The sequence below is a fragment of the Mus caroli genome, chromosome 9 (assembly GCF_900094665.2).
Source record: "Mus caroli chromosome 9, CAROLI_EIJ_v1.1, whole genome shotgun sequence".
In the NCBI taxonomy this organism is placed as follows: domain Eukaryota; kingdom Metazoa; phylum Chordata; class Mammalia; order Rodentia; family Muridae; genus Mus; species Mus caroli.
In genome coordinates this window covers 119070253-119096215 of record NC_034578.1, presented here as the reverse complement: position 1 = coordinate 119096215, position 25963 = coordinate 119070253, and the positions used below count along the sequence as shown (strand labels likewise).

The following is a 25963-nucleotide window of genomic DNA, read 5'->3' as shown; positions in this document are numbered from 1 at the left end:
CAGAGGTTGATATCAGGTGTCTTCCTTCAATGCTCTCTGAATTATCTTTTTTTAATATTGCGTTTTTCCTGTATGTATTTATGTGTACCACATGTGTCTGGTGCCCATGGAAGCCAGAAGAGGATGCTGGATCCCTTGGAACTTGAGTTACAGACAGCTGTAACCACCGTATGGGTTCTGGGAATTGAACCTGGAGCATCTGAAAGGGCTCTCTGCTCCTTTACCTTAATTTTTGAAACAGGTTCTGTCACTCAATCCAGAGCTAAGCATCTCCCAGACTTCCAAGAGCTTCTTAAAACTAAGTGCAATTATTTCATTAGATATTGTACAAAGCCTGTGTTTCCTGTGGTGTTCCCAAACTCCCCATCACAAACCACAGGAGGGAAAGCTTGGAATTATTTTCTAATTAATGTGCACTTACCTTCAACACCCACTAAGTCTCTGTCATAGGGTCCTTTAGGTAAGTAATTCTTGGCAAGCATATAAATTAAGCAAATACATTGAAGGTTCACCCTGCTTCTCTCTCTGCCTCTCGCCTTCAGCACCATTATGATTCCAGGACAAAACGTTAGAACTACATCAAATGAGCATTCAAGAGCAAACAAAATGCCACCTGTGTAGTGCTGTGACTTATAGGCATATGTTGTAGTCTAAATGTGTAGTGCTGTGACTGTGTAGGTGTGTGTTGTAGTCTGAATGTGTAATGCAATGCTGTGGCTGGGTAGGTCTTTGTTGGGATCTGAATGAGAATGGCCCTCACAGAGTCATATATTTAAATGCTTGGTCTGCAGTAGGTGGACTGCTTAGTAAGGATTAGGGGGTGTGGCCTTGATAGAGGAGGTGTGTCACTGAGGGCAGGTTTTGATGTTTCAGAAACCCACACCAGGCCCAATCTCACTCTACTGCATATCTGTGGATCAAGCATAAGCTCTCAGTGTCATCCTTGCCTACCACCACGCTCCCCACAATGATGATCATGAACTAACTCTCTGAAACTACAAGTGACTCTCCTAATCAAATGCTTTTTCCTATAAGTTGTCTCTCATGGTGTTTCTTCAAAATAATACAACAGTAACTAAGACAGTATAGCTTATACTTCTTGCTCATTCGTCCAAGTTTCTCAACAGGGCAGACATCTGGATCTCCTAGAAATGAGTCAAAGATTCAGATGTCTCTGACCTTATACTGACCTTGGTTTTGGAAGCCGTGCATGTCATATTTGGGGCTCATTTATCTCTTTCTGCTAAACTACCTGCTGACCTTCCCAGAAATGTTCACTTTGTGTCTTAATATGTATGTGAAAGATGAAGGAAGTCAGAAAGAGAAAAAAAAACTTAATTGGCTTGATGGGGTAAAGATTTACCAGCCTTACCTTTTACAATTACTGTATTTCTATCTAATCTTTAATTGTTCACAATTCACAAATACAATATTGAGAAATGGTAAAACAAATAGCAAGTGAAGAACATTTGTAACTAAACATTATAAAACACATTTAAAGATAAGCAATGATTTTTTTCCAATGTGATAAATTTATCAAGTAATTAAAAACATAGGTGGAAGGTAAATTATATTACATATTTTTCTTTTTCATTTTATTTTTATTTCATGTGCATTGGTGTTTTGCCTGCTTGTATGTCTGTGTGAGACTATCAGATCCTCTGGAACTGGTGTTGAAGACAGTTTTGAGCTGCCATGTAGGTGTTGGGAATTGAACCCTGGTTGAGAATTAACCACTGAGCCATCTCTCCGACCCTTTGTTTTTTTACTTGATTGGTTGGTTGGTTGGTTGTTGGGTTTTTTTGTTTTGTTTTGTTTTGTTTTGTTTTGTTGATGTTTCTCTGGCTGTCCTGGACTCAATTTGTAGACTAGGCTGACCTTGAACTCACAGAGATCATTCTGCCTCTGCCTCCCAAGTACTGGGATTAAAGGTGTACACTACCATGCCCAACCCACCAGTTCTTCTTAATCTAAAATTTAAGGTTGTAAACTGTTGAGACTACAGAGTAAGGAAAGTGGAGGTAGCAGGGAGCCTCAGAAGGAAAGGCCATGTCACTGGCAAGGAGATGGGAGAACCTGTAGCAAGTGCCTCTTGCCTGAGGAAGTCCCAAAGGCTAGGTTCCCACCATCCTAACATATTCTCCAGCTTAATTCTGTGAGGGCCACACCAGGGAACAGGCTAGATCCTTTCCTAGTTTGTGCTTGCAGCTAGGTTTGGACATGGCATCTTCTGCCTGACACAGAAGTGGATTGGGAGCAAGACTCCAGGTAATGTGATGTGGTCAGCTGTACATTGGCTGACCAATCTGTCTGACAGGTGGCTCCAAACTAGGGACAGTGCTTCTTTCTCCCTGGCTCAAGAGAGATCAAAGAGATCAATCAGAATGGCATTCAACCTCAGAATGTTTGAGTGTATTCTAGATTTAGAAAATAAAATAAAATCTGTAGGTAATGAGACATACAAACAGTCTTCTCACCAGTAGGACTATAGAGAAAAGATCCTGAGGTGGATATCAATAAGCCTTTTGGGGGGGCTGTGAGGGGGGACCATGGTGGCAGCCAGTGTTCTGTCACCTCTAAAGAGGAGTAGCACCAGATCTAAAGTAACAGAAACTGGGAGCACTAAAGAAACTCTACCTCCAAAACCCAGCTGCACTGATGATCAGCATGTGCAAGGCTGGGCTGTCCTCCTCAGAACTGCAGTTACTATAACCAAAAACCAGCTGCTGCGCTTCTGGAGTGCTCAGTTTTGGAAACTTTGATAGATTCTGACTGAACATGATAAAAAGTTGTTTAGGCTCATCCCAGATTGTTTGTTTTGTTTTTCCTGCCCCCCACCCCCAGTTTTCTTACTATTTACTGTCTCTTTAGACTGTGTTGTGTCTATATATCTCATTATTTCCAAAAAGGACCATATGCCCTGTGAGAAGTTATCTCATAGGGAGAGAGCCCCCGAAGTTGTCTCCAGTAGCATAGAAGAAAGCTTCAAGCTACCCTCTCTCCTTGTGAATGAAACCCACTGGGCCTGGCTAATGCATCCCAGGTTCTTCAGGGTCTTCACCAGATCCCTTCGGAATCTCTCGCCAACAAAAACATAGAGAACTGGGTTCAGACAACTGTGGAAGAATGCAATAGTCTGAGTAACCTGGAAGCAGATGTCAATATTGGTGGAAATAGTGCAGTTGGAGATGAACATGGCGTAAGCATCAACAGCCTGCACTACAAGAATGGAGTTGTAGGGGAACTGAGACATAATGAAGACAGTGAGGACCGTGATGGTCACCTTGAGGGCCTTGTGCTTGGATGACTTCTTGGCCTGTACCAAGGTATGAATGATGATGGTGTAGCAGAAGGCCATGACCATGAAGGGGAGGAAAAACCCCAAGGTGACCTTCAGGATCAAGACAGCTGACTTTAGCTTGGCATTCTTATCCTTAGGGTAGACCATGGTACATGTGGCAATACCAGATTCCCCACTGACTTGACTGTACAGGATTTCTGGGGTGCAGAGCACAGCTGCTATCACCCAGATGGTAATGCAGACCATCTTGCTGTATAGCAGCCTTTTCTGCCTCCAGACCTGAGCCTTCATGGCCTGTACAATGGCAATGTATCTGTCCACACTGATGCACATGATGAGAAGCACACAGCTGTAGAAGTTCATCTTGTACATGCTGTTCACAACCTTGCACATGAAGGTCTGGAACATCCACTGACCAGCAGCAGCAATGGCCCAGAAGGGAAGAGTGGCAAGAAAGAGCAGATCAGCAATGGCTAAATTCAAAAGGAACATGTCAGTCATGGTCTTCACTCTTGTGCAATACCAGTAGACAAGGATGACCAGGCTGTTGCCCAGGGTGCCCACAATGAACACAAGCCAGTACAGAGGTGGAAGAAAATGGCTTGCAAACTGCCTGACATTATTTTTCTTACAGAAGAAGCTACTGAAATTCAAATTCATGTAGTCATCTGTGGAAGCAGTGGAGTCATAGCTGAAGTCATCAAACATGCCAGGAATAAGGCTCTGTAAGGAATATGGATAGCATTCAGTCAAGGATAACTTTTGAGTGATCAGGTCTGATGGTAGATAGGATAAACTGACCCAAAGCTCTATGATAAAGCAAGAGGAGCATATGTGTTGGTAGGAGGACTGTGCTCTGATATAGTTTGGCTTGAGCATGTAAAGTTTATAAAATACTAGTCACCCAGTGTCATGATTTGAAGTGGGGCTTACTGTTGGTTATGTAATGGTACACTCCCATAGAAGACATTAATGACTTTTCTTGGTATCCCAGTTCCTACAATAACCTGTTGTCATAAAAGAGGGGGAGCCTGGCCCTCAAATTTCTCTGACTTCCTATCTTGCCATATGGCTATATATTTCTTTTTTTGTTGTTGTTGTTTTCTGCCATACTGTAGCCAGGAGACCTGTACCAGAAGTTGACCAGATAAGGCTGCCCAATCTTAGACCTTCAGCCTCCCAAGCTGTAACTGAAGAAATTTCTTTATATGTAACCCTAAGTAAAGTGTTTGGTTAAAACAATAGAAATTAATCAATGAAAGAAATGTTTATTTAGTAAATGTTAACTATCCATCTGAAAGTAGTTACTGTAATATCTGCTAAAGATACCAGGTAATCAAGTCTGGTTTCTACTTTCATAGAACTTAACTTATTTGTATAAGATACAGAGAAGCAAATGAACACTCACAGTGTAGATGACAAGTATTCTGATATGATAGGAAAGAGAGCTTTTGGACCACAATGGGCATTTACTTGAACTGTGTGAGTGACTGTGACATGTGACAGTCCTTTCCCCAACTATTCAACATCTGCAAATATAAAAATGTCAGCAGAAGCCCCTTAATCTACTGTAGTCACAGCACCTTTGAGTGTCCTGAGAGCTCCACAAGTATAAACACTCATCGGCACACACATGGTGACACTCTCAATTGCACACATAAATGTGAGTGCTGTAGAGTTTCCTAGGACCCTTGTTGGAAAAAGGTATTACATTTTTCAAGACAGTGAACATTAATTCAAGTGTAAACATTCTTAAACACCTGAATCCCATGTGATCACAACTGTCACACACTCAGGGAACTGGTTCTGACTGGGACATACAGTCACATACATGGGGCACACATATATTGCACACTCTCATATGCCTCAGCATGCCCACCCTCCTGCTCACATGCTCATCTACACACTCATGCACACAAACACACATGCATAAACATATCTACACATATATGCTAATGTGTCAATGTACTTCTTGTGGGTACCACAGCTAGAGAAGGGGATGGATGAAACCTGAGTGGGTAGATAGTTGGTGTAGGAGGGAGGGTGCAAGGTCCAGAGCAAGATAACTTGCATTATTGAAGCCTCCATCCCATGTCCACATAAGCTCACCTCCTATTATCTCCTCTTTGGGGCTTCCTTTAGGCTTTATAATTTCACAGAGACTCTTAGTTACCAGTGTCTTGCCCTGAAGCACATTCTCTGCATTTCTTTTGTGAGAGGACAATCTCATAGTATTTCTTTTCCCTGAGACAAGTGCAATAATTTTTCAAGTTGCCTGTCTGTATTAGAACTAGACAATCTATGTGAGGTGTTTTTTTTTTACTTTAAGTAGTTAATATTAGTAAATATGTAAGGGTAATTGATTAGTTTATGTACATACATATTGGTATTGAATAATAAAATTCCATCACTTTTCATTAGCTGTGCTATATAATTCCCATATGCTTCTGATGGCCAACCAACCTTTCCCAGCCCCCGCAGTTGTTGAATACTGAAGAATCTGCATATTACATTTTCATCTTTGAAAGTCACAATTATCCGAAGCAGATTCATCTCTGGAAAGAATTCCATAAAACTTTTTTTTATTTTAATTGCATATTGGCACATTAAAATGCTCTTGAGATTTCCTTAAATTTTTTTCCTTAGCAATGTTTCCTTTACTTATTTGAGTATGGAATATTATCTCTGTATGTGTGTATGCACACATGTATGTGTGTATGCACACATGTATGTGTGTATTAGATAGATACCAGAACATACTGAATGATCTGATAAAAAGTAGTACATAGTAGGAGGCTAATGCCTCCAGAATTCTGAAGCTCATACCACTAAATCCAACCTGCTTGGACCCTGACTGGTAGGAAACAGCAGGAGGCATCATGGGCGTCCTGGGATGGCTCCTTAAGAAAGAGCTCATTATTGTGAAAAGCTCAACAAAGCTCTTCTCTGTGTTTTAAATATATTGGTCCCCAGGTCTGAGACACAAATTCTTCATTTAAATTAAGACTTACTCTCTATCCATGCAATCATCTGAAAGCCCAGCATCAGAAGGAACCATTTCTGGTGCCAGAAAAGTCCTGCCAACACTGGACATGGGACCAGGTGAAAAGTCTCAGCTCCCTGGAAAGCCAAGCTGTCAGATGAGGGGCCTGAGTAGACTTTGAAGGAAAAGCTTTGGGGATAGAATTAGACTATAGAGCACCTAGACCCAGAACCAGAATGTTGGAAGACTTACAGGTGGAAAGATAACATTTTGGAGGGATGTCAGTTAAACTATGAAGATGAGCAAAGATAATTAGCAGTTCACATAGAGGTGAAATGAAACTGCTTTTGTGGAGTTTTGTTGTTCAGGGTTTGGGGGGGGGTGGTTTTCTTACTTTTCTGTTTGTTTGTTTGTTTGTTTTAAGTATTTTCAAAATAACTTTAATAGACTCTTAAATTATCCCAAGGCTTGAAAGCAAATAGCAAACCCCTCCACACAAGCCATGGGGACATTTCTCCAGGGCACACACATTCACAAATGTAATTATCCCAGGACATGTGCAGATTTTAATGGCACTATGAGTAAGGGGTCAAGAGAAGGAAGGAAGGATGAGGAAAAAGTGCATAAGAGAAGGGTCAGTTCAAGATGTGTTCTGGTCTCTGGTGAGAAGTGAGAGGAGCAAGCGAGTGGGCATCCTGGAGGACCCATGCAATTGAGTAAGATAGGAAAGGTGGGTCCCTGCACAAACACAGAGAAAGCTGAATGCCTTCTGCAAGAAGCTGGAATACAAAGAGGAATGACAAACATCTCAGCATGCCTGAAGAGGAGGATAGGGAGCCAGGCTTTTTATTGGGCTAGGATTACAGGACCCATTGCCTGCTGGAAAGATGGCTTGGTGATTAAAATACCTATATTCCTCACTTGTACTCTAATTTGCTTCAGACCTTGAACCCTCCATCACCTCTCCCAGTCTCAGCTTCCTGGTCAGTAACAGGGGCTGGCAGCATATGCAGCACCTGGCTTCAGTGGTCCATCAGGACTTCTCTGACCATGGAGGGTCATCACTGTTGGGAGGCACACCTTTTATTTAGGCTGCCTTTTCATGTTTAGCTATTTTCCGAAATCGCAAATGAGAAACCAAGAGACAGACATCTCAGAAGAAGCCTGCTCAACATTGGTCTCTCAGCCTCAGAGGCCAAGAGCCAAATTCTACTGCAGAGAAAATCAAGGTTGCCTCCTCGCCTTACTAGGATCAGATTAACAGTATGTACAATCATATAAATATTCCCAGACAATGCTAAGGACATATTGGAGTGACATAAATAATTTTATTGACACCCTAATTTGGCCACCACATTCTGTAGGTCTTAGGAACCTACAAGGTACTTTGAAGGAAAATCTGTTCGCTCCACTGAGGTGGCTTAGTTTCCATTTTCTACACGTAAAACATATTTTCCCTTTTACAGAAGCAAAATGAAAGCCTTCAAATATTGCAAGGTGCTTAGATTTGATTCTAGAATCAATTCAGCCTATGCTTAATTGCATTGTGTGTCTGTCTGTCTGTGTGTGTGTGTGTGTCTGTGTGTGTCTGTGTCTGTCTGTGTGTGTCTGTGTGTGTGTGTCTGTGTGTGTGTCTGTGTGTGTGTCTGTGTGTGTGTCTGTGTGTGTGTGTCTGTGTGTGTGTCTGTGTGTGTGTGTCTGTGTGTGTGTGTCTGTGTGTGTGTGTCTGTGTGTGTGTGTGTGTGTTTTAAAGGAATCCAGACAATGATTTCTTTGACCTGCTTAACTTGGTTCCATTCTTAGCCTCTCAGGAAAATACCACTATCAGCTTTTGAAAGAGCTGAGTGGTTATGAGAGAAAGGCAAGTACTTCTCCACCACAAGGCTTTTATTAACAAAACAAGTGGGTCCTCTCTTTCCTTTGTGTGAGCATCAGAAAACATATGGGGCAAAGCCTATCATAGTCAAAGAGCACAAAACTCCTCTGCTATTAATAAAATTTAAATTTTAAGTTTTCTGTATTTACAGCATGCCCCTCCCAATGCTTACTTTGTTTACAAAGAGAGTAGATATAGCCAGAAACATCCTGTACAGTGATGGGAACTCCTGACAGAGCTCTTAGCCTGGAGGAAACTCCATCCCCACAGCAGATTCCTTCCCATAGCCCCATGCAGGGAGGCCCAGGGAGAGAGAGTAAGTGTTCTGAGGCACCTGAGGTCATGACTATACTCACTGTAAGTTCTGTGGGTGTCATGGTGGGTCGGACGCGAATCAGCTTCTAGAAAGAAAGGGTAAAAATCAGAAAGAAGAAAAATTTACAGATGCACTTTGGGAACCAAAAACCAAAGGTGGAGATTCAACATTAAACTTGTTTGTGATAAAAATCACAAGAAAGTATGTATTAAAATGCATGTTCCTTTTCGGATTGTAGCAGCATATCAGAATATTATTGAAAATATAGAATGAAAGCAACAGTTCCTGAGTGACTGCTTACTTCTTTACTGTAATAGACACAGGGTTTAATGCTTAATTTCTTTTAACGTAGGTATTTCACACAACTTGCATCTGTGAATGATGAACCTCTTAGGTAGTCTCCAGCCCATCCTTCTGCCATAGTTCATTTCTTCCTGGTTCAACTTCTGTAAGGTCTGAGAATGACTCCTTCTCTCTCCACCCCCACTTTATTATATTGCCTGAGCAATATAGCCTGGTAAGCTAGCAATACCAGGTCAGAGCTCCCTTAAGAGGAGTGTCTAGGCACCCAGCCTGGGAGAGAAACCCAGAGCTGGACTCCTTTGAAGAGGGCTCTGTGCCTGGCCAATGCCTCCACCCCACCCCTCAGTCAGCACTACACATCTCGGTGCTAGAAGACCTGCTCCATGAATCCAGTGTGTTCTGCTGCTTCTTTTCCTGTGGCTTTCCTTTTCACACTGCCTGACTTCATGACACAGAATGAGATACAACAATTCTAGAAAACAGTTTGTCAGATTACGTGTGTGTGTGTGTGTGTGTGTGTGTGTGTGTGAAGGCCAAAAGTCAACAGAAAGCCTCTCTTCTCTCTTCTCTCTTCTCTCTCTCTCTCTCTCTCTCTCTCTCTCTCTCTCTCTCTCTCTCTCTCTCTAATGCATATTTGTGTTTGCCTATTGATAGGACTGCACCAGATACGTGCATAATTCCAGAAAAGACCAGAAGAGGGCATCAGATCCCCTGGCTTTGGAATTGAACCCAGATCCTCTGGAAGAGCACCCACCAATACTTTTAACTGCTGGGTCATCTCTCTAGCACCCACCTTGTTTCTTTGCTTTTGCTTTTTTCTTGTTTGTTTGTTTTGTTATGGCAGAACCTCTCACTCAGAGATCAGCCAGTCTATACCCCTTCAGAGCTGGGCTTATAGACATCACTACTGTACTTGGCTTCTATGGTGCTGCGGATCCAAATGAGTCCTCGCGCTTCCACAGCAAGTAGTTTAACAACTGAGATGTCTCCCAACCCAAATATATGCTTACCATACAACCAATTATCCTATTCCTAAGAAATTACCTAAGGAAAAAATGCAGCCATATGTCCCACTGCAACTTGCACATGACTCTTCACACCAGCTTTTTTGGTGACAGCCAAACTATACATTTAGTAATGAATGGAAAAGTTGCTGGAACATTTACATAACAGGAGAAATGAATGGCCACCTCACACAGGAGCTCAGATTGGTCTCAAAGGAATTTTATGCCGAGTAAGGGAGACAAATCTAAAAGTATATACTGTTTGCTTTCACTTACATAAAATTCAAGATAATGCAGACCAGCCTCCAGTGGCAAAGGCAGACCAGAGATTTCCTGGAAAGAGGAGAACATGAGGGCAGTCAGGATGCAAAGGTGAGGGGGAAAGTCTGAATGGGAGGAGGGAGACCCATGGCTGTGATGGTTTCACAGGGATAGATAGGTGTACAAGAACACATTTTTCCTTTTGCTATTTGTCGTTATTGTTACTAGGGCTTAAAGAAGTTGCCAACGTAACAAGGAAAATAAGGTTCTCTCTCTCTCTCTCTCTCTCTCTCTCTCTCTCTCTCTCTCTCTCTCTCTCTCTCTCCCCCTCCCTCCCTCTCCCTCCTTCCCTCCCTCCCTCCCTCCCTCCCTCTCTTTTGCACAGCAATCAATCACCTTCATTATTAGCAAACCCACAACAAACTGCCTGAACTTCCTTTCCTGCCCTTCGTACAGCAGATCTCCAAAGCACCGAACTGCCTACCTAGTGCTGTGCTTTGGAAGTGAGGGGGCCACACAAATTCACAGTTTTAAAGTGAAATAGAGGACTAGTGTGGTGATGTAGCACTGTAATCCCAGCACTTGGAGAAAGGACCCAATTGTGAGGGAAGGCTGGCCTATATAGCAAAACCCTGTCTAAAAAGAAAATTCGATTACATAGATAAATGGATAGATATACTGAAGATAAACAGATAAACACCACGGCTCTGTGTCTTCTGTATGTTTGTAATTAGATCTGAAAAAGTTACAAAAAAATAGAGAAAAAAAATGTCTTGGATATTGACCCCAAGCAGAAGAAAGCCTGGAGGGGGCCTGAATCTGAGTCAGTGTGGGGTTCAGCTTGGGTCACAACCTCATTGATTTTACTCTATCTGGTGGTAGCTGAGAAAAATCTTTTTTTTGGGGGGGGGATTGCTTTTTTTTTTTAATTAGGAGGAAATCTTTATATTTTCTTTAAACATAATGTTTTTGGTTTTTACTTTTCTTTTAAAAATATGTTTCTATGGAACTAGAGAAATAGCTTAGTGGTTAAGACTGTATAACACTCTTTTTTTTTTTAAGATTTATTTATTTATTATATGTAAGTACACTGTAGCTGTCTTCAGACCCTCCAGAAGAGGGAGCCAGATCTCATTACGGATGGTTGTGAGCCACCATGTGGTTGCTGGGATTTGAACTCCAGACCTTCAGAAGAGCAGTCGGGTGCTCTTACCCACTGAGCCATCTCACCAGCTGTATAACACTCTTAAAGAGGATCTGAGTTTGGTTCCTAGCACTCACATCGGGGAGCACACAACCATTAGTAACTCCAACTCTGGGAGGAGCCAATACCTCTGATTTCTGTAGGAATCTGCACACATGTACATACTCCCACACAGACGACACAGGTACAAACACACCAAATTATAAATCTTTCAAATGCTTAAATATTTGGCAAATATACAAAAGTTGAGAGAGAAAAAAAGCAAAATGCCCAAACATTTACATCTCCAAAAACTGATATCAATGTATTTTCCTTCACGGCTTTGTTTCTGTGAGTATATGCACATCTATTTATCCCTTTTCTTTTCATCAAATTATGGCATTTTTGTCTTATTATTTATTCTTCCCTACCTAAATAATCTGGCTGCATGGCTTCTAACAGGAACTGGCTCATACCATTTAAGCTTTCCTTCTGGATATCTGGTATCTTATCTCCAATTTCTGTTTATAATTACTTTGAAATACTTCTGAATGGATAGAAATGAGGCATGCATCTTTTCAAAAAAAAAAATTATACTCTTCTCCTTTCTTCTTAAGTTTGAAAGTAACCTCTTTGCTCTTTTGGAGGGGATAGATTTCTGTTCAGTCACATTTCAGATATAACTAAGCCAATCTTAAGATAGGAATGCACTCACAAAATGAAAAGCTGTTGCAGGATATTTGATCACATTGTGAATCCCTGAGACTGAACTGTAAGAATCTGTTTCTAACTATGGCTGAGCTTTTACCCCTAGAGCTTTCTGTTTACTGTAAACAAGTACTTGAGGTGAGTAAACCATAGGTCAAGAGGTGGAGCAAGCAACCAGCTGATAGGGAGTGAACATAAGTAAACAGAAAGGAAGGTCTTTGAGTTGAAGGGTGTTTAAGACAGCTTGGCAAAAGAGAAAGATTTTTCCTTCTGGGAAGTCAGTAGAGTAGGAAGGTCAGCTGGGTGCTTTCTCTGCCTCTGAGCTACAGCTTTCATTACAGCATCTAGCTCCTGAGTCTCCATTTGGTAAAATCAAACGGCTGGGAATTTTGTTTTTTAAAACAACAAAAAGCAACCTTTTGGAGATAAAAATTGCTTTTGAACTAAATGAAAAATACCCCCTAACTAAGCAACCAGCTTTGAGGAGCATGAGTCATAAGTCATTCCATAGATTTCTAGTATCAGTCTCTTATGTCACTTGACTTTTCCTTGAATGAAGAGTTTGAACAGTGAGCACATGATTCCTAATACATTTTTCAAAAGAAAGAAGCCAGAAAAGGAAGGTGGTTTTGATTACAGCAGGTTTTAGGGTGAAGACAGCAACAGACAGTAATGGTATGGGTAGAAGAATGAAGAAACTTTCATGGTACAGAGTGTGTAGCTGTTGGTATTTATTAGCCTTTGGGGGGGGGTGAAACAGTATCAAAATGTGTAGGGCAGGATACCGCTGTTCAGCAGCTGTTCTGTCAATGCTGCAGCATTTTCTTGCAGAACAAAAGTCTGGAAACAACCTAAATACATAGCAGCTGGTCACATTATGATATACATACTCCAAAACATACATAGCCAATTAAAAAGAAAAAATGCTCCAGGCCCATTAAAAACAAAGTCACTAAAATTGTTAGATTAAAATGTAAATTGTACAAGACTATGCTTTATGATCTTTAAAATACATATACAAGAACTTGTACCATTCTTGGAACAGAAGCCATTCTGAAAGAGCCTAACCCATGATCAACAGTGAAAAATTAGACTTGATCCTTCTTATAAATTTTGTAGTGCATTTTAGAATGTTTATCAAGTGTGTGAAATTGTAAGAGCTATCATAAAAATAACTTGTCAGTTTTTTTTAAAGGAGGAGAGAGAGAGAAAGAAGGAAGGAAAAGACGTAACAGCCAAGTGTCCTTCTGCTCAACACATCTGCTTCTAAAGCCTGCTCCAGCTGTGGTGGAAATCCAGCACTAGCTTCTTAAAAGATTCTTCTTTCTTCCATTATGAGTTTACTTCTGGCACACAGGAAATTTGAAGAGAACCAAAGGAGAAAACAAACACGCACTCCTCCCTGAAGTAGTGCATGAACTACAGGCAGCCATGGACTTTACACTCTTTAATCTTTGTCCAGACACTGGTCAAATGTATTCTACACAGCTAGTCACAGACCCAGCTTTCATTTTCTTCTCGACTTGAGGAGGGATGGGGGCCGGAGGGGAAGAAGAACTAGGAAAGCCCACATATGACAAAACACACAGAGAGGGAAGGAACCACGAAACTCCCAGGACTGAGCAGGCGTCAACTCCACACTGACCTGCTCTTCACTCTCCTTACGACCTCCTGACAGCAGAGTCTATCTAGATGATAGGCCAGACTACTGGGAGAGCACTGGACCAGATACCATAGCTCCTCTATCTTTGATTAATCCTTTCTGTCAGTGAGGCTTGGCAACAAGAGACGTGTCCTCTCAGAGCCTGGATTTCTCAGTTGGGAAAAGGGGCAATGGCAGTCCCTCCTGGTCCCAGGACTGCGTGGACAATGGAGAAGCAGGCTATGCAAATGCTCTGTTCAGAATATGGCTTTGTGAGAGCTGAGATCACCTTCATCTCACAGCAGTGGCTAGGTGTGCTACATACTAGCTAGGTGTAAGCACTATGTGTGAGAATTCACACCCCCAAGGAGCTCACATGCAAGCTCAGTGGGGAGGTTAAGGCTGGAAATGGCACAAAAGCAATGTCCTGAGAGATTATGGGAAAGAGGAAAAGGGAATCCTCCCTTCAACACCAGGGTATGAGTAGAAGGGCTTCACTAAGAAGGTAACTCTTGCTGACCCTGGAGGTCTGAAGGGTGTAGAATCATGGGATGAGGTGAGGAACATTGCTCTGTGGTAGGAAAAACTCATCAGCTAAGACATGAAACCTGAAAGCATAATGTCCAGGAGACAGAGGAAAGCTGCTCGTTCTACAGAAGTGAAAACTGCCTATGAGGTAGGTCAGTCTAAAACTATCCTTACTCTGCCATTACTTTCCTATTCTGTTTCCCTTAAGAAACTAACAGAAAAATCAGATAGAGATGGCTTGTCACTGCCTATATCACGTCCAGTGCTACTACCAATCATAGTAGCTCACACTGTGAATAGGAGCTATGAACCCAGGTCTATACTTTGACCTTTGTCCTACTTGCTACTCATGAGTTGAATCATCTTTTAGTGTGTGTGTGTGTGTGTGTGTGTGTGTGTGTGTGTGTGTGGTGTGTAGCTCTAGGACTCTGAGTCATCTACCATCAGACCTATTCACAAAGTCTGAGTCAGGAGCTCACTTCCCTGGGACCTGTGAGCATGAGCCTACAGTATTGATAAGAGTGGACAGAAATTGGAAGAAGATGGCTCTGGAACTCCAAATGCTGGAATGACCATTATTTTGAATTGTTTGGCAAAGAGACTAAAGAAACAGATTCCCTTGGCAGTGGTTGCCTGCAGGTCCAGATCATTAGCTCAGCAACAGTTGCCATGACCTACTGGCTGGCTATAGAGCAGGCTAGTTAAGAACTGAAGAATGAGAGTGTGGAGGTCATGGAGAGATGGCTCAGCAACTAAGAACAGATATGATACATGTCTTGAAGAGGACCTAAGTATGAATTTCAGCTATGTTAGAAGACTCACAACCAGTCATCAGTGCTTCAAGCACCTGTTCTCACATGTGCACATGCATAATTAAAAGTATAATAAATCTTTAAATTTTTTTTTTAGAATGGAAGAATGTGGACATGTTGTAAAAGAAAGGGCATGCCAATTTTCTATAGATGGGTCGTTTAAAATAAGTTGGCTTCTTTTCTGATCAACAAAGAATATTTTCACAATGCACAAAAAGATCCAAAACTTCAAACTCACTCTCTCTCTCTCTCTCTCTCTTTATAAATAAATGAGGAAAAATTCAAAGTCAAGTATCACTTTCCAGTTTAGCCATTGTTAAATTTCTGAGCCATGTCTTCGTACTATCCCTTTAATAGCACATAAACATATACCAGTGGGAAGGGAATCACACCACACATAGTTTTATAAATATATATGTTTTAGTCTGTCTTTCCTGGGCCACACCTCATGTACTGAGCACAGAGTTATGACATGGAGTTAAACAACTGAGCACTTCATTGTCTAATGAGCCATAGTCTACTGCACTCCTGTCAAGTTTTTGGTTCCCAAGGTTTCTCTGCTATAAAAGTCCTTTCTGTGGGCAGTCTCTCAGACCCAAGGTTGTCACCCTGCTCAGACTTTTGGAAAGCCCCTTGCTACCTGTCCCAACACTGTTTCTCCTCCCTTGATGGTACAAATCACAAACAATGCTATTGAGCTTGACCTTCACTGTGTTTCGAGAGGGAGCCTCTTCATTCACCCTACAAGAAACCTGAGCCATACTGGAACTTTCTAGCAAAGGGCATGGTACACATGACATCTGAACAGATGAGTGCACTCATGGGATATAGATGCATTGGTGGCAGCATAAAGCCAAGTACACAGGTGACGCCTAAGGCACAGAAGAAGGGAATGATCTACTCACCAGGAGGGGAAGTGCAGAGTCTGGGTCTGTAGGGAGAGGACCACTGCAGCTGCCTGGGATGAGTAGGCTTCTGTGGGTTCTGAGCAGACAGCTATCCGCTAAAACACACCAAAAAGGAAGCCAGGCCACCTCTGCCTGTGTTGTCACTGGTGGAGTAACCCAGAAGGGTGGGGAGCCACCTGCTGCAGATTCTAGTAACACACATCTATCATTTGCAGCCAGAAATGCAAAGCTAAGGACCACCAAGGTTAAGGATTAACAATCTTCAGTGTGGACAATGTACACACAGAGTCTTCCTAGGCCCCTGATACAGGAGTCTTCCTAGGCCCCTGATACAGGAGCCAGAGACATGGGGAGTCCTGGCCAGAGGACATTTATAAGAACAAGTATATGTGAGGTACTACCTCTATACTGTTTATCAAGATATGTCCTTTATAAAGATGAGGCCTTGAGAGACCTGTGTTGCCCAGTTCTATAACTACCAGCCAAATGTTCCCACTGAAATGGAAACTATAATGGGGAGCACCTCTGCAGTGACACTCAACACATGCACCCATGGCTGCTACAGATGACGGATAGTACAGATGCCTAACATTTATGACATGGCAGAGCACTCTGCGGATGCTGATACCTCAGAAAGCTCTGTATGTGATAGGCAGCTTGGAACAGATTATGAAGGACCAAGGACACCTTAAATTCAGAAAAGTTTTACACATACATTAACATTGAGAGCTAAAGTGTCTTTATGAATCACAGGTGTTTCAGTAAAGTTTTGAAAAGTCTCAACATGCAAATGTTATATTTTTTATAGAAACTCACAGGTGATATCTTCTTAAAGGGCCACAGTTATAGTAAAGATTCCCTGTTGTCATCATTTTTAAAACTCCTTTTTATATTTGAAATATACAAATCACAGCTCATTCTAGAAGACTAATTTCCTCTTGATGTGTTTAGCATCCTGTGCACTAAGTGCAGTGTTACTCCCAGACATATAGCCTAGCAATCACCCCCTCCTAGTACAGAACAAAGAGATTTCATGATTTGTCCTAATTTATATCTCAGTGGCAAAAGGTTAATAAGCATAGGAAAGGCTGAAAGACCTGAGTAGTAAGAATGAAAGATGCAATTGATTCATCAGCCTCCAGGGAACCATGGTGTGAATAAGTCAAGAAATTCCCTTCCCTCAACCCACATTCATGTGCATAAGTAGTGTCTACAATGGTACTACCAGTCTCTGACAGTGTCCAATGCTGTGTCAATTACTGACAGAAAAGAAGGGAGCAGCAGGAAGAGCATGCTCTAGGCCCTGACCTTCTGGCCACCTTTAGGCAGAGATAGCAGTGAACTTGCTGTTTGCCTTGTGCCTGTAAAGCCTTCTGGAGGAAGAGACTAAAATTGTTAAGACTTTCTTCTCTGAGACCTGTCTCATCACCGGGTTAGAGTATGGCAAGGAACCAGTGCAAGTGCATCAGAAAGCCAGAAGAGGTGGTTCAAAGATGGAAGGAGATGGATGCAGTGAGGAATAAAAGTCAGACCCCTTCCTCCACATGTTCTGAAGAGGTCCTACTCTCACTCACAACAACCCTCTTCTTGGACATATTGAAGAGGCTGGGGAGTCAGGAAAAGGCAAGGACATCCCAGAGAGAGTTTCTGGACTCTCAAAGGAACCCAGGGCCACTGAGGTGCCTCTTTAGTTGTCTAGTTTGGTCCATCCCTTGCAAGGAAAGCTCCATTCTTTCAGTGTCTTTGCTGGACTTCTGCATTGGCCATTAGAATTCAGAACTGGGTGACAGTAGGAGGCTGGTGATCCCCCTTTCATCCTGCCTAAGATGGGCTCTAGAAAGCAGAACACCGTGTCCTCAGTAACCAGGACAGCTGTTGTACCAGTAACTGATGGTCTCTAGTGAATAACTGGAATAACTACAAGTCCCAGTATCTATAACAGAAGCTGACATTGGCCTTGCTGCTGAAGCCAATAGACTCATCTGATCCTCTTTTGCTCCTTCTCATAAACTGTGTTCTGGAGTTGTCTCTAGCAGAAAAGAAAAGTCTGCTTCAGTTCACTCCTCTCCATATGCACTGACAGTCTGGCTCTCCTCCTTCTTTAATATTTACACATATTAGGAAAGTCATACCACAGAAGCACATAGGGGTCTTCGGAAGGACATTGTTGTCTGTCTCCTTTCCACTGATTAAGCTGACCTGAAAGAAGAAGGTATACTGATTCAGCAAAGAGCAGTTCGGTGGCAAAGCTCTGCTCAGTGTAGCAGAGAGAGTCCCAAGTTCAAACTCCTAAGGAGTGTGAAAGGACCCGTCAGTCCCTACAGGTCATAGTGGACAGAGATCAGGCAGAACTTTGGCTATGGTTGTGGCCCAGAATTACATGCCAGGAATTTAAGCATTTTCTGTATATATTAGGGAAAACAAAAGGAGTCAAGTGCAAGTCCTAGGAATTGAGAGGAGAGTTATGAATGCCTCAGCATCAGTAGACACATCCCTAAGCCACACTGTCCAGTGTGCAACCACATAGAGTTGCAAGAAATAACTCTGAAGTTATTGGGACTGAGAAACTGGTCTTTAAAAAAAAATTAAGCCAAGTGTGGTAGTGCAAGCCTTTAATCGCAGCACTCAGGAGGCAGAGGCAGACAGATCTCTGAGTTGAAGGTCAGCCTGACCTACAGAGTTCCAGAGTTCCAGAACTGACAGGGCTATACAGAGAAACTCTGTCTGGAAAAAACAAATATAAATAAATAAAAATTTTAGATAGATAGATAGATATGTGTGTGCGTGTGTGTGTGTGTGTGTGTATGTGTATATATATATATATATATATATATATATATATATATATATNTATATATATATATATATATATATATATATATATATATATATGATTGCAGTTGGTTTAAATTTAAACATGCTTGTGACCACTTAGGTAGATCATATAGGTCTAGCTGATATGTTTGTAAACACTAATGTGCCCACCTTAGCAACAGCCTCAATAGGGTTAAGGTGCCAACTAACCAGGGCTTTTCTCTCTGGGACAGAGAAACTGAAGAGAGCCTCTCTTTCCCCGGAAAGGTCAGAGCTGGGGCTGACTTTCACTAGTAGCTAGCATTCCTAGAATGCCCAGACTCTTCAAATTCCTCATGCCATTTGATTAGCAGGAAAAAAATTGAGAACAAGTGGGTTAGCCGTTCTGCCTAGCCTCTGGTTGGGAAGCCAGGCTGGAGGTAATGGCCAGAGACAGAGGCAATAACCACATGTGCACGTGCACGTGCACATCAACAGTGGGATCTGTAACCTGTAGGGACTGGAAACATGTGGCTAAGTGACACAGAGGGTGGCAAGTGCTTCATCAGAGACAGCAAGATTGCTGAGAGGTTGCAACCTTTAGTACCTTTAGTAGAAGGGACATGGGCATGAAGGGAAGTTGGTTAGCAGACAGTGGTGTTCTCAGCATTGGATGTGGCCTAACTGAGGTGTTGGAAGCCCTGGGGGTGAGAAAGGTTAAGAGTTCAACTGACTGAATCTTACTACCACCACAGAACACTGGATATTGATAAGGGGGAAGAGTGCTAGCCTAGTATACTGCAGGTTTGTGTTTGAAGCAGGTGAGCTGTGAGACTAGTGGGGGGAAAAGAGCTCTCTTCAGTTTCTCTGTTCCAGAGAGTTGTTGGCACCCTAAGCTTATTGAGACTGTTGCTAAGGTGGGCACATTAGTGTCCGCTAGACCTATATGATCTACCTAAGTGGTCACAAGCACGTTTAAATTTAAGCCAGTTCTAAAGAGGTGACGTTTTTAAGACCTCAATTACATGAAATTCTGACTAATGTGAAAAATGAAATAACTGCTCCCAACAGAGGGAGAAACTTGGCAAATCGCAAATGAGAAAGACCAATATGGGGTACAGAGAGGGGAAAGAGCCAGAGAAACAGGAAGAGCTGACTACTTCAGGGTATGAGGTCAGCTACCTTGGGATATAATTTTATTCAAAAAGGCAGAAGGCAAAGAGGGATTTGTGTAACAGATATCATCATATTTCTTCTCTTGTTTTCCCTTTCTTTCCTTCCTTTCTTCCTTATTTCCTTCCTTCTTCCAATTTTTGAAGCTCTTACCATATAGCAAAAGATGGTTTTAAACTCACTGTTCTTCCTCCACCTCCCCAGGGATTACTGGTATGGGCCACCACACCCAGTACTGAGTTTGTTCCACTTTCAGTAGATCACTGGCAGCTGTGTCTGAAGCAACAGAAAATTAAAAACACAACCCCCAGGTTTCACCACAGATACTAGAAGCAAGTAGGTGAATTATAGATCTTTGTGGCTACCCAAAGGCATGGATGCCACTGGCAGCCTAGGCTGCAGCTGTCCCTTCACTGAACCTCTGAGGAGGCATGGGTGTATTCAGGGGCTTGCATTGCTGCAAGGGAAGCTGGGAACATTCACAATGAGGAAGCTAATTGTGCAGTGAGATCTGGTGTGGTAAATTATTTTATTTATAATTTTTAGTTCATAGACAAGATTTTCCAAAGTTTCAGAAAATCCTGGCATGTCTTTCCCTGACACAGTTTTCTCCCTCAACACTGCCCTGCTGCTTTGTCAATATTAACTGGTTTGTTTGCATGGTGCTGCCGCTCTTTCTGCATAGATTTAAAAGGAAGGCTTTTGAAAAGTTTGCAAGTTCCTTCTGTATATTTACAAAAGCCCTGTTCACTCTGTTAACTTTTGAACCTTCATATTGTTTATCTTCTTAATATTAGTAGTTTTACCTTGTTTTTTTAACCTTGAAGGATTTTTGGCTGACTATGTGAAATACATTCCTGGACTTCTGCCATTTTAATTTGTTTGGGGCCATTGTCAAACTTTGGGAGGTCCATGAAACTGCTCAGGTTCCCAGTGATGCCCAGGTTTTTTATTTGTTTGTTTGTTTGGTTGGTTGGTTGATTGGTTGGTTTTTCAGTACAGGGTTTCTCTGTGTAGACCAGGATGGCCTCGAACTCATAGTGATCATCCTGCCTCTGCCTCTCAAGTGCTGGGATTAAAGGTGTGCGCCACCACTGTCCAGCTTTATTTTTATTTTAATGAGATCCAATTTCTCAGTGATTTCTCTCTCGCACAGTTCCTTTGGTGTTCTATCTACAGAGTTGTCTCAATCACAAGGCCACGGGCTTTTCTTCTGTGCTGTCAAATGACTTTTGTGGTTTTGCATTTTACATGTGTATTTATGATCTATTTTAACTTTTGAGAAAGGTCCAATTTCCATTTCTGAACTCACCGTGGGTATGGATATTTAATTAATTAGTACCAAGTGCCAAAAGGCCATATTTTCTCTGGTACTGCCTCTAATCCTTTGTCAGAGACCAGGGGGCTCTATTTCTGTAGATCTAACACAGGGCTCTCTGTTTCTGTTCCCTGGATTTACATTTTCTGTCCTTTTGCTAACATCATACTGTCTTTATTACTTAAAATTTACCTTAAAATTATTTACCAGGCTTTTAATACTCAGGAGCTTTTAAAAATGAAAAATAGCACAATTATATACTTGTTTACATTCTATAAATAAAAACTAGACATCCCTTATCTATCCCACAGCCTCAACCTTTTTTCCATGGTGCCAACCTGTAGGGATTTCTGCAAACATCAGTACTGGCACAGAAACAATCTGTGTAAGGCAAGAAGGAAATCTGGTTCAATGTGACTAAATTAGCTGGTGTCGGGTCAAACTTTTAGAGTCTGACCATGAACAGTTTATGTTACCCATAGACATGTTGATATTGAAACTCTTTAGAAAGTACATATGGCATCTTCCATAAGGTGGGTTCTATTGACTCAGAAACAATGCTCAAGGTAAGGGTCTAGAAAGAATAACAGTGGTAAAACTAATAGCCTGTGGGTGTCAAACTGGTCTGTTCCTACCTAAGATAACACAGAGATCACCCAGGCTTTTATAAAGTACAAGTGGCACCTCCCACAGGAATGGATTGTATTGGCTGAGAAGCAATGCTCGAGGTCTAGGTAGGTGAGGCCTGACCCTACCTATCACAAAGACCACCAGGCTATAAATTACATCCATCCCCAGCTTTCCTGGTGGAAAACAAGTAAACATCTCCTTCCCCTGAAGTGACAAGCATCTGTGTCGAGCATTCCTGGTTTCCCTAGTGTCTCTCTATGAGCACATGGACCTCATGCCCTCTACACTAACCTTTGTAGCTCTACCCAACCTTGTGGCGTGTGACCATTTGCTCAAAAGTTAAAAGTTCAATGGGCTAGTCTTTTTTTTTTTTTAAAGTCAGAAAATTTCCACAGCATCAAAACAGTGTGTCAAAATGTCCTCGGCCTCAAAAAGGCCACATCAAAGCAACCACATAAAGATCTCCAGTCCTGCAAAGAAAACCAAAGTGGAGCTTCTTGGTGGGGACTGCAGGCTGAGGCCTCTTCTAGAACATTCTCTCTCAGTCTCACGGTTGCTAAGCCCACAGTACCAAAAAGCATCTTCCTAGCAGGTGACACATTGGGATCTCAGACCTCAGCCTTTCAGTTATCACACTGCATGGGGACCTTAGCTGGTACCAATGTTTCTACATTTCAAAATTCCTGAGTATATTTTAACCGTTCTCAGCACACACATAATCAGAATGGGTAAGGTATTTACTAGTTAGATTTAATCTTTGCGTGTATATGATGCATTCCTATATTTAAGCATCACATCCCACTACACAAATGCCTACAACTATTGTTAGTCAAAAAATTATACAAAAAATAAACTATACTTTAAGAAAGAAAGACCTTATCATGAAATTAATCTTGTTTGTGGGGTTAGAAATAGCCCGGTTTTCATATTAACCACATTTAGAGTAACCAGAAAAACATGAAGCAGACTTCCTACTGAGTTCTCTGGCAGGATTGAGATCAGGAGCCTTTGAGCAGCCCATGGAGTTTCCTTAATTCACGTAAGAGTGGCAACTTGGATTCAAATATAAGTGTGACTCATTTTAGAAGTCCCATTCTTTTCCCTTTTCCTTCCTACTTGTAATTCACACCCTTCAAGAAAACTGTTCCACAAATTTAGATGGTTATGTTAGGGTGTTTCTTCATCCACTGACCCAAAGAGAAGAAGAATATAAAGCTCTCTTCTCTAGATCAAACAGAAACAGCAAGCAACATTAGTGCTGTATCTCACAACTTATTAAATAATCTACCCGAGTATGTAATTTCTACAGTCCTGGAAGGCCAATATCATCCTTGTCCTCACACCTTAAGATAATGAGAGTGACACTTGAAGAAGTGAAGACTCTAGCCACAGCTAGTAAGTGGTGGAAGGTTAGAATCTAGACCTAATTCAAAGCCCTACTCCTCTTTTGTCACCTTGGTGTCAGAGACCATTGCTTTCCAACACAGCAATACATTGGCATTTATAAGTGTGTTTATTCACTCATTCATTTACCCAACACTGACTGAGAAGTTACTATGCCCCGACTATTCTAAATTCTCAGAACATAGGAACAAACCAGAGAAGAGCAGATCCTAGTAAAGTTCACATTTAAAGAGATGATGGGAAAAAGGGAAAATAAGCAATATAACATACTGATAAGGGCTCTGATTATGCTGATAAGGAAGCAGTTGTATCAGTCCTTGCTGCATAACAAACTACTACAAAAACAAAACAACCTCTTAAGATAAAACAATCATTTATTTTACTTACAATCCTGTAAGTGATCCCTAAGCTGGGCTCAACTGGATGACTCCTTTGGTCTTGCTATCCCAGGTGTTTATGGTCAGCTACAAAGCTTACTAGTGGTAACTGTTTAAGACTTCACTCTGATTCAACCTGTCTCCCGTCAGCTTGCTAACCTGTGCTTGTATACACAGTGATACTCAGGTTATACAGAGGGTAGAACTATACAAAGAAAATCAATATCTGAGCTCTGAGCTGGCACAGCATCACTGTTGTCAGATGGTATGGGTCAGTGGAAGTCATGAGATTACTCCAGATTCAAGGTAGAGAGAAATGACTACCTCTCAAGAGGAAAATTATAAGGTAAACAGTGTTAGATGATTTCTGAGGCAGCTTAAAGAGACAGGAAGCAGAAAGTCCAGTATGACTTCATCAGAAGGGACTGTTAATTTTAAACAGTGAGAGGCAGACTGACACAGCTGGGTTTGGGGGTATCTGCTAAAGGAGAAGGAGACTCTTGGGGTTTATAAAGGTTTGGGGAATGTAACTGCTGTGGCTACATACAAGTCTGTAGTTTTTCCCTCCTGGAGTAGTTTGTCAGACAAGGCCATTTTATCTTTAGAAACTACCTTATCCTGGATATCAGGAGGTGAGTTATTTGAGGTGACTATGCTTGTCAATGGCACTGATAGGTATTGCATTGGAGTTTCAATATAGTGTCTTAGTCAGGGTCTGGCAGATCTTGTTCAAGTTATGTTCCAACAATAAGGAGACTACTAATTGGAGTCAATGACCTTAATGTGTGATGTGACATAATGGCACTGGATAATATGACAGAAGGTGTGTGGGTGGTGGGCAGAAAGTGGGACAGAGCTGCTTCGGATGGAGAACAGGGACAGCCTTTCTGCGGAGGTGACACTTATGCTCAGAATTAAGTATGAGAAGGAAACATGGTATGAAAGGGCAGGATAAAGTTATAATAAAAGATCCAGTTCTTACAGCAAAAAACTCCTGCATGCCCAAAATAAATAAATAAAACTTTAAAAAAGAGAAGGAGTTTAAAAAAGTTTTAAAAACTTTAAAATAGAAAGAGAAGGAAGAACTTTTTTGTTTGCTTGTTTGTTTTTGATTGATTGAGTAAATTTAGGGGGAAAATGTAACAGGAACAGAGGTAGAAATCCTTACAAAGGAAAGAGGATTTCATAGATGTGTATTACAGGGACTGGGAGAAATGATATTTTTTAAAAAGCTTTAAAAATAAGATTTTATTTTATGTGTATAAGTGTTTTGTCTGCATGTATACACCATGTGAGTGCCTGGTGCCTACGAAGACCGGAAGAACATCAGATTCCTTGGAACTGGAGTTACACATGGCTGTGAGCTGCCATTGGGTGATAGAAACTGAACCCTGATGCTCTGGAAGAGCAGGCAGTGCTCTTAAGGGCTGAGTCATCTTTCTAGTCTCAGAAATGGTACTTTGGGGAATAAAATATTGCAGAAAGAAAAGAAAAACAATTAGAAATGCTAGGAAAAACAAAGGGCTGTTTAAGTAATGAATTTTCATAACTACCTGTTACATGACTCTGCAGTAAACAACTTTAGTGTCACTATAAACTATGCATTGGTACTGATAAAAATACAAAAACTACATTGTAAAGACAGGAAATGAGGCTACGTAAGAATTAGATCCTCACTCTTGTTTTCTCAAGGAGTAACAAAATCAAGCCAGGCTTGGACGTTCCTATCTGTAGTACCATGTTCTTGGGAGGTTGTGCTAGAAGAGTCTCCTGAATCCTGGAGTTCAAGATAAGTCTAGAAAATAGATTGATTTTATCTCAAGAATGTCTAAAAATGACCAAAAGCCTTCTGATGTAAGAAATATAAAGTGTGTCCCACAGTTGCTTCACTGTATCTGCTTCTCCTGAATGGGCCCTTACTTAGCTTAGGGTAGGGGAGAAGAGAACAGGCCCTTAGCTTAGGGTAGGGTGCCGTTTCAAGGACACCCAGCTTTACTACAAACACTGCTCCTCATCTCATCTGCAAATGTAGCTGTTGAAGAGTTTGATCTGAGTCTGTTTCCCTCCTCTCAACAGCAGGAGAGCTGAGACCACGGGCACAGCTGCCTTCTCGAGCTCCAACCATCTTTTTGCTCTCGAATTAAAGGTTTCTCAGGCAAGTTACTACTTGACAGTTCTCAAACATTGTTTCCTGGGTCAACAGCAACCAAAGAAGTGTCACCTAGAGACTGCCAGAACTGTGATGCTTCAGTCATTCCCAAGCAGACACTGATGACCCAGGCTTTCACAGACCCTGCAGGAAAGTGATGCCCTTACATTATCACTAAGTGGATATGTTACAGATCTCACCTGGGGCTCCTCAGTGATAGGCTCAGCCTGATAGCTGCTTCCATGCAGGTGCAGACATCACCTAAGTCACATCCATTTCCTAGACTAGCGGGAG

At 41.7% G+C, this 25963-nt stretch overlaps 1 protein-coding gene and 1 pseudogene across 2 annotated transcripts in view; both read right to left on the bottom strand.

The window, feature by feature from the left end:
* The window catches only part of Ccr9 (C-C motif chemokine receptor 9), a 95241-nt gene continuing 69278 nt past the window's right edge, over positions 1-25963 (bottom strand). The window contains exons 1-3 of one of the 2 annotated variants that reach the window (XM_021171718.1): positions 15823-15913; positions 8517-8561; positions 1-4024 (exon numbers count right to left, since the gene is read on the bottom strand). In XM_021171718.1, the coding sequence (XP_021027377.1) occupies positions 2936-4024; positions 8517-8537 (1110 nt within the window). In that variant the 5' untranslated portion in view covers positions 8538-8561; positions 15823-15913 and the 3' untranslated portion in view covers positions 1-2935. Of the gene's footprint in view, positions 4025-8516; positions 8562-15822; positions 15914-25963 lie in introns of those variants that run through there. The other variant, XM_021171719.1, reaches the window with a different exon arrangement.
* On the bottom strand, positions 20406-20683 carry LOC110302458 (annotated as a pseudogene).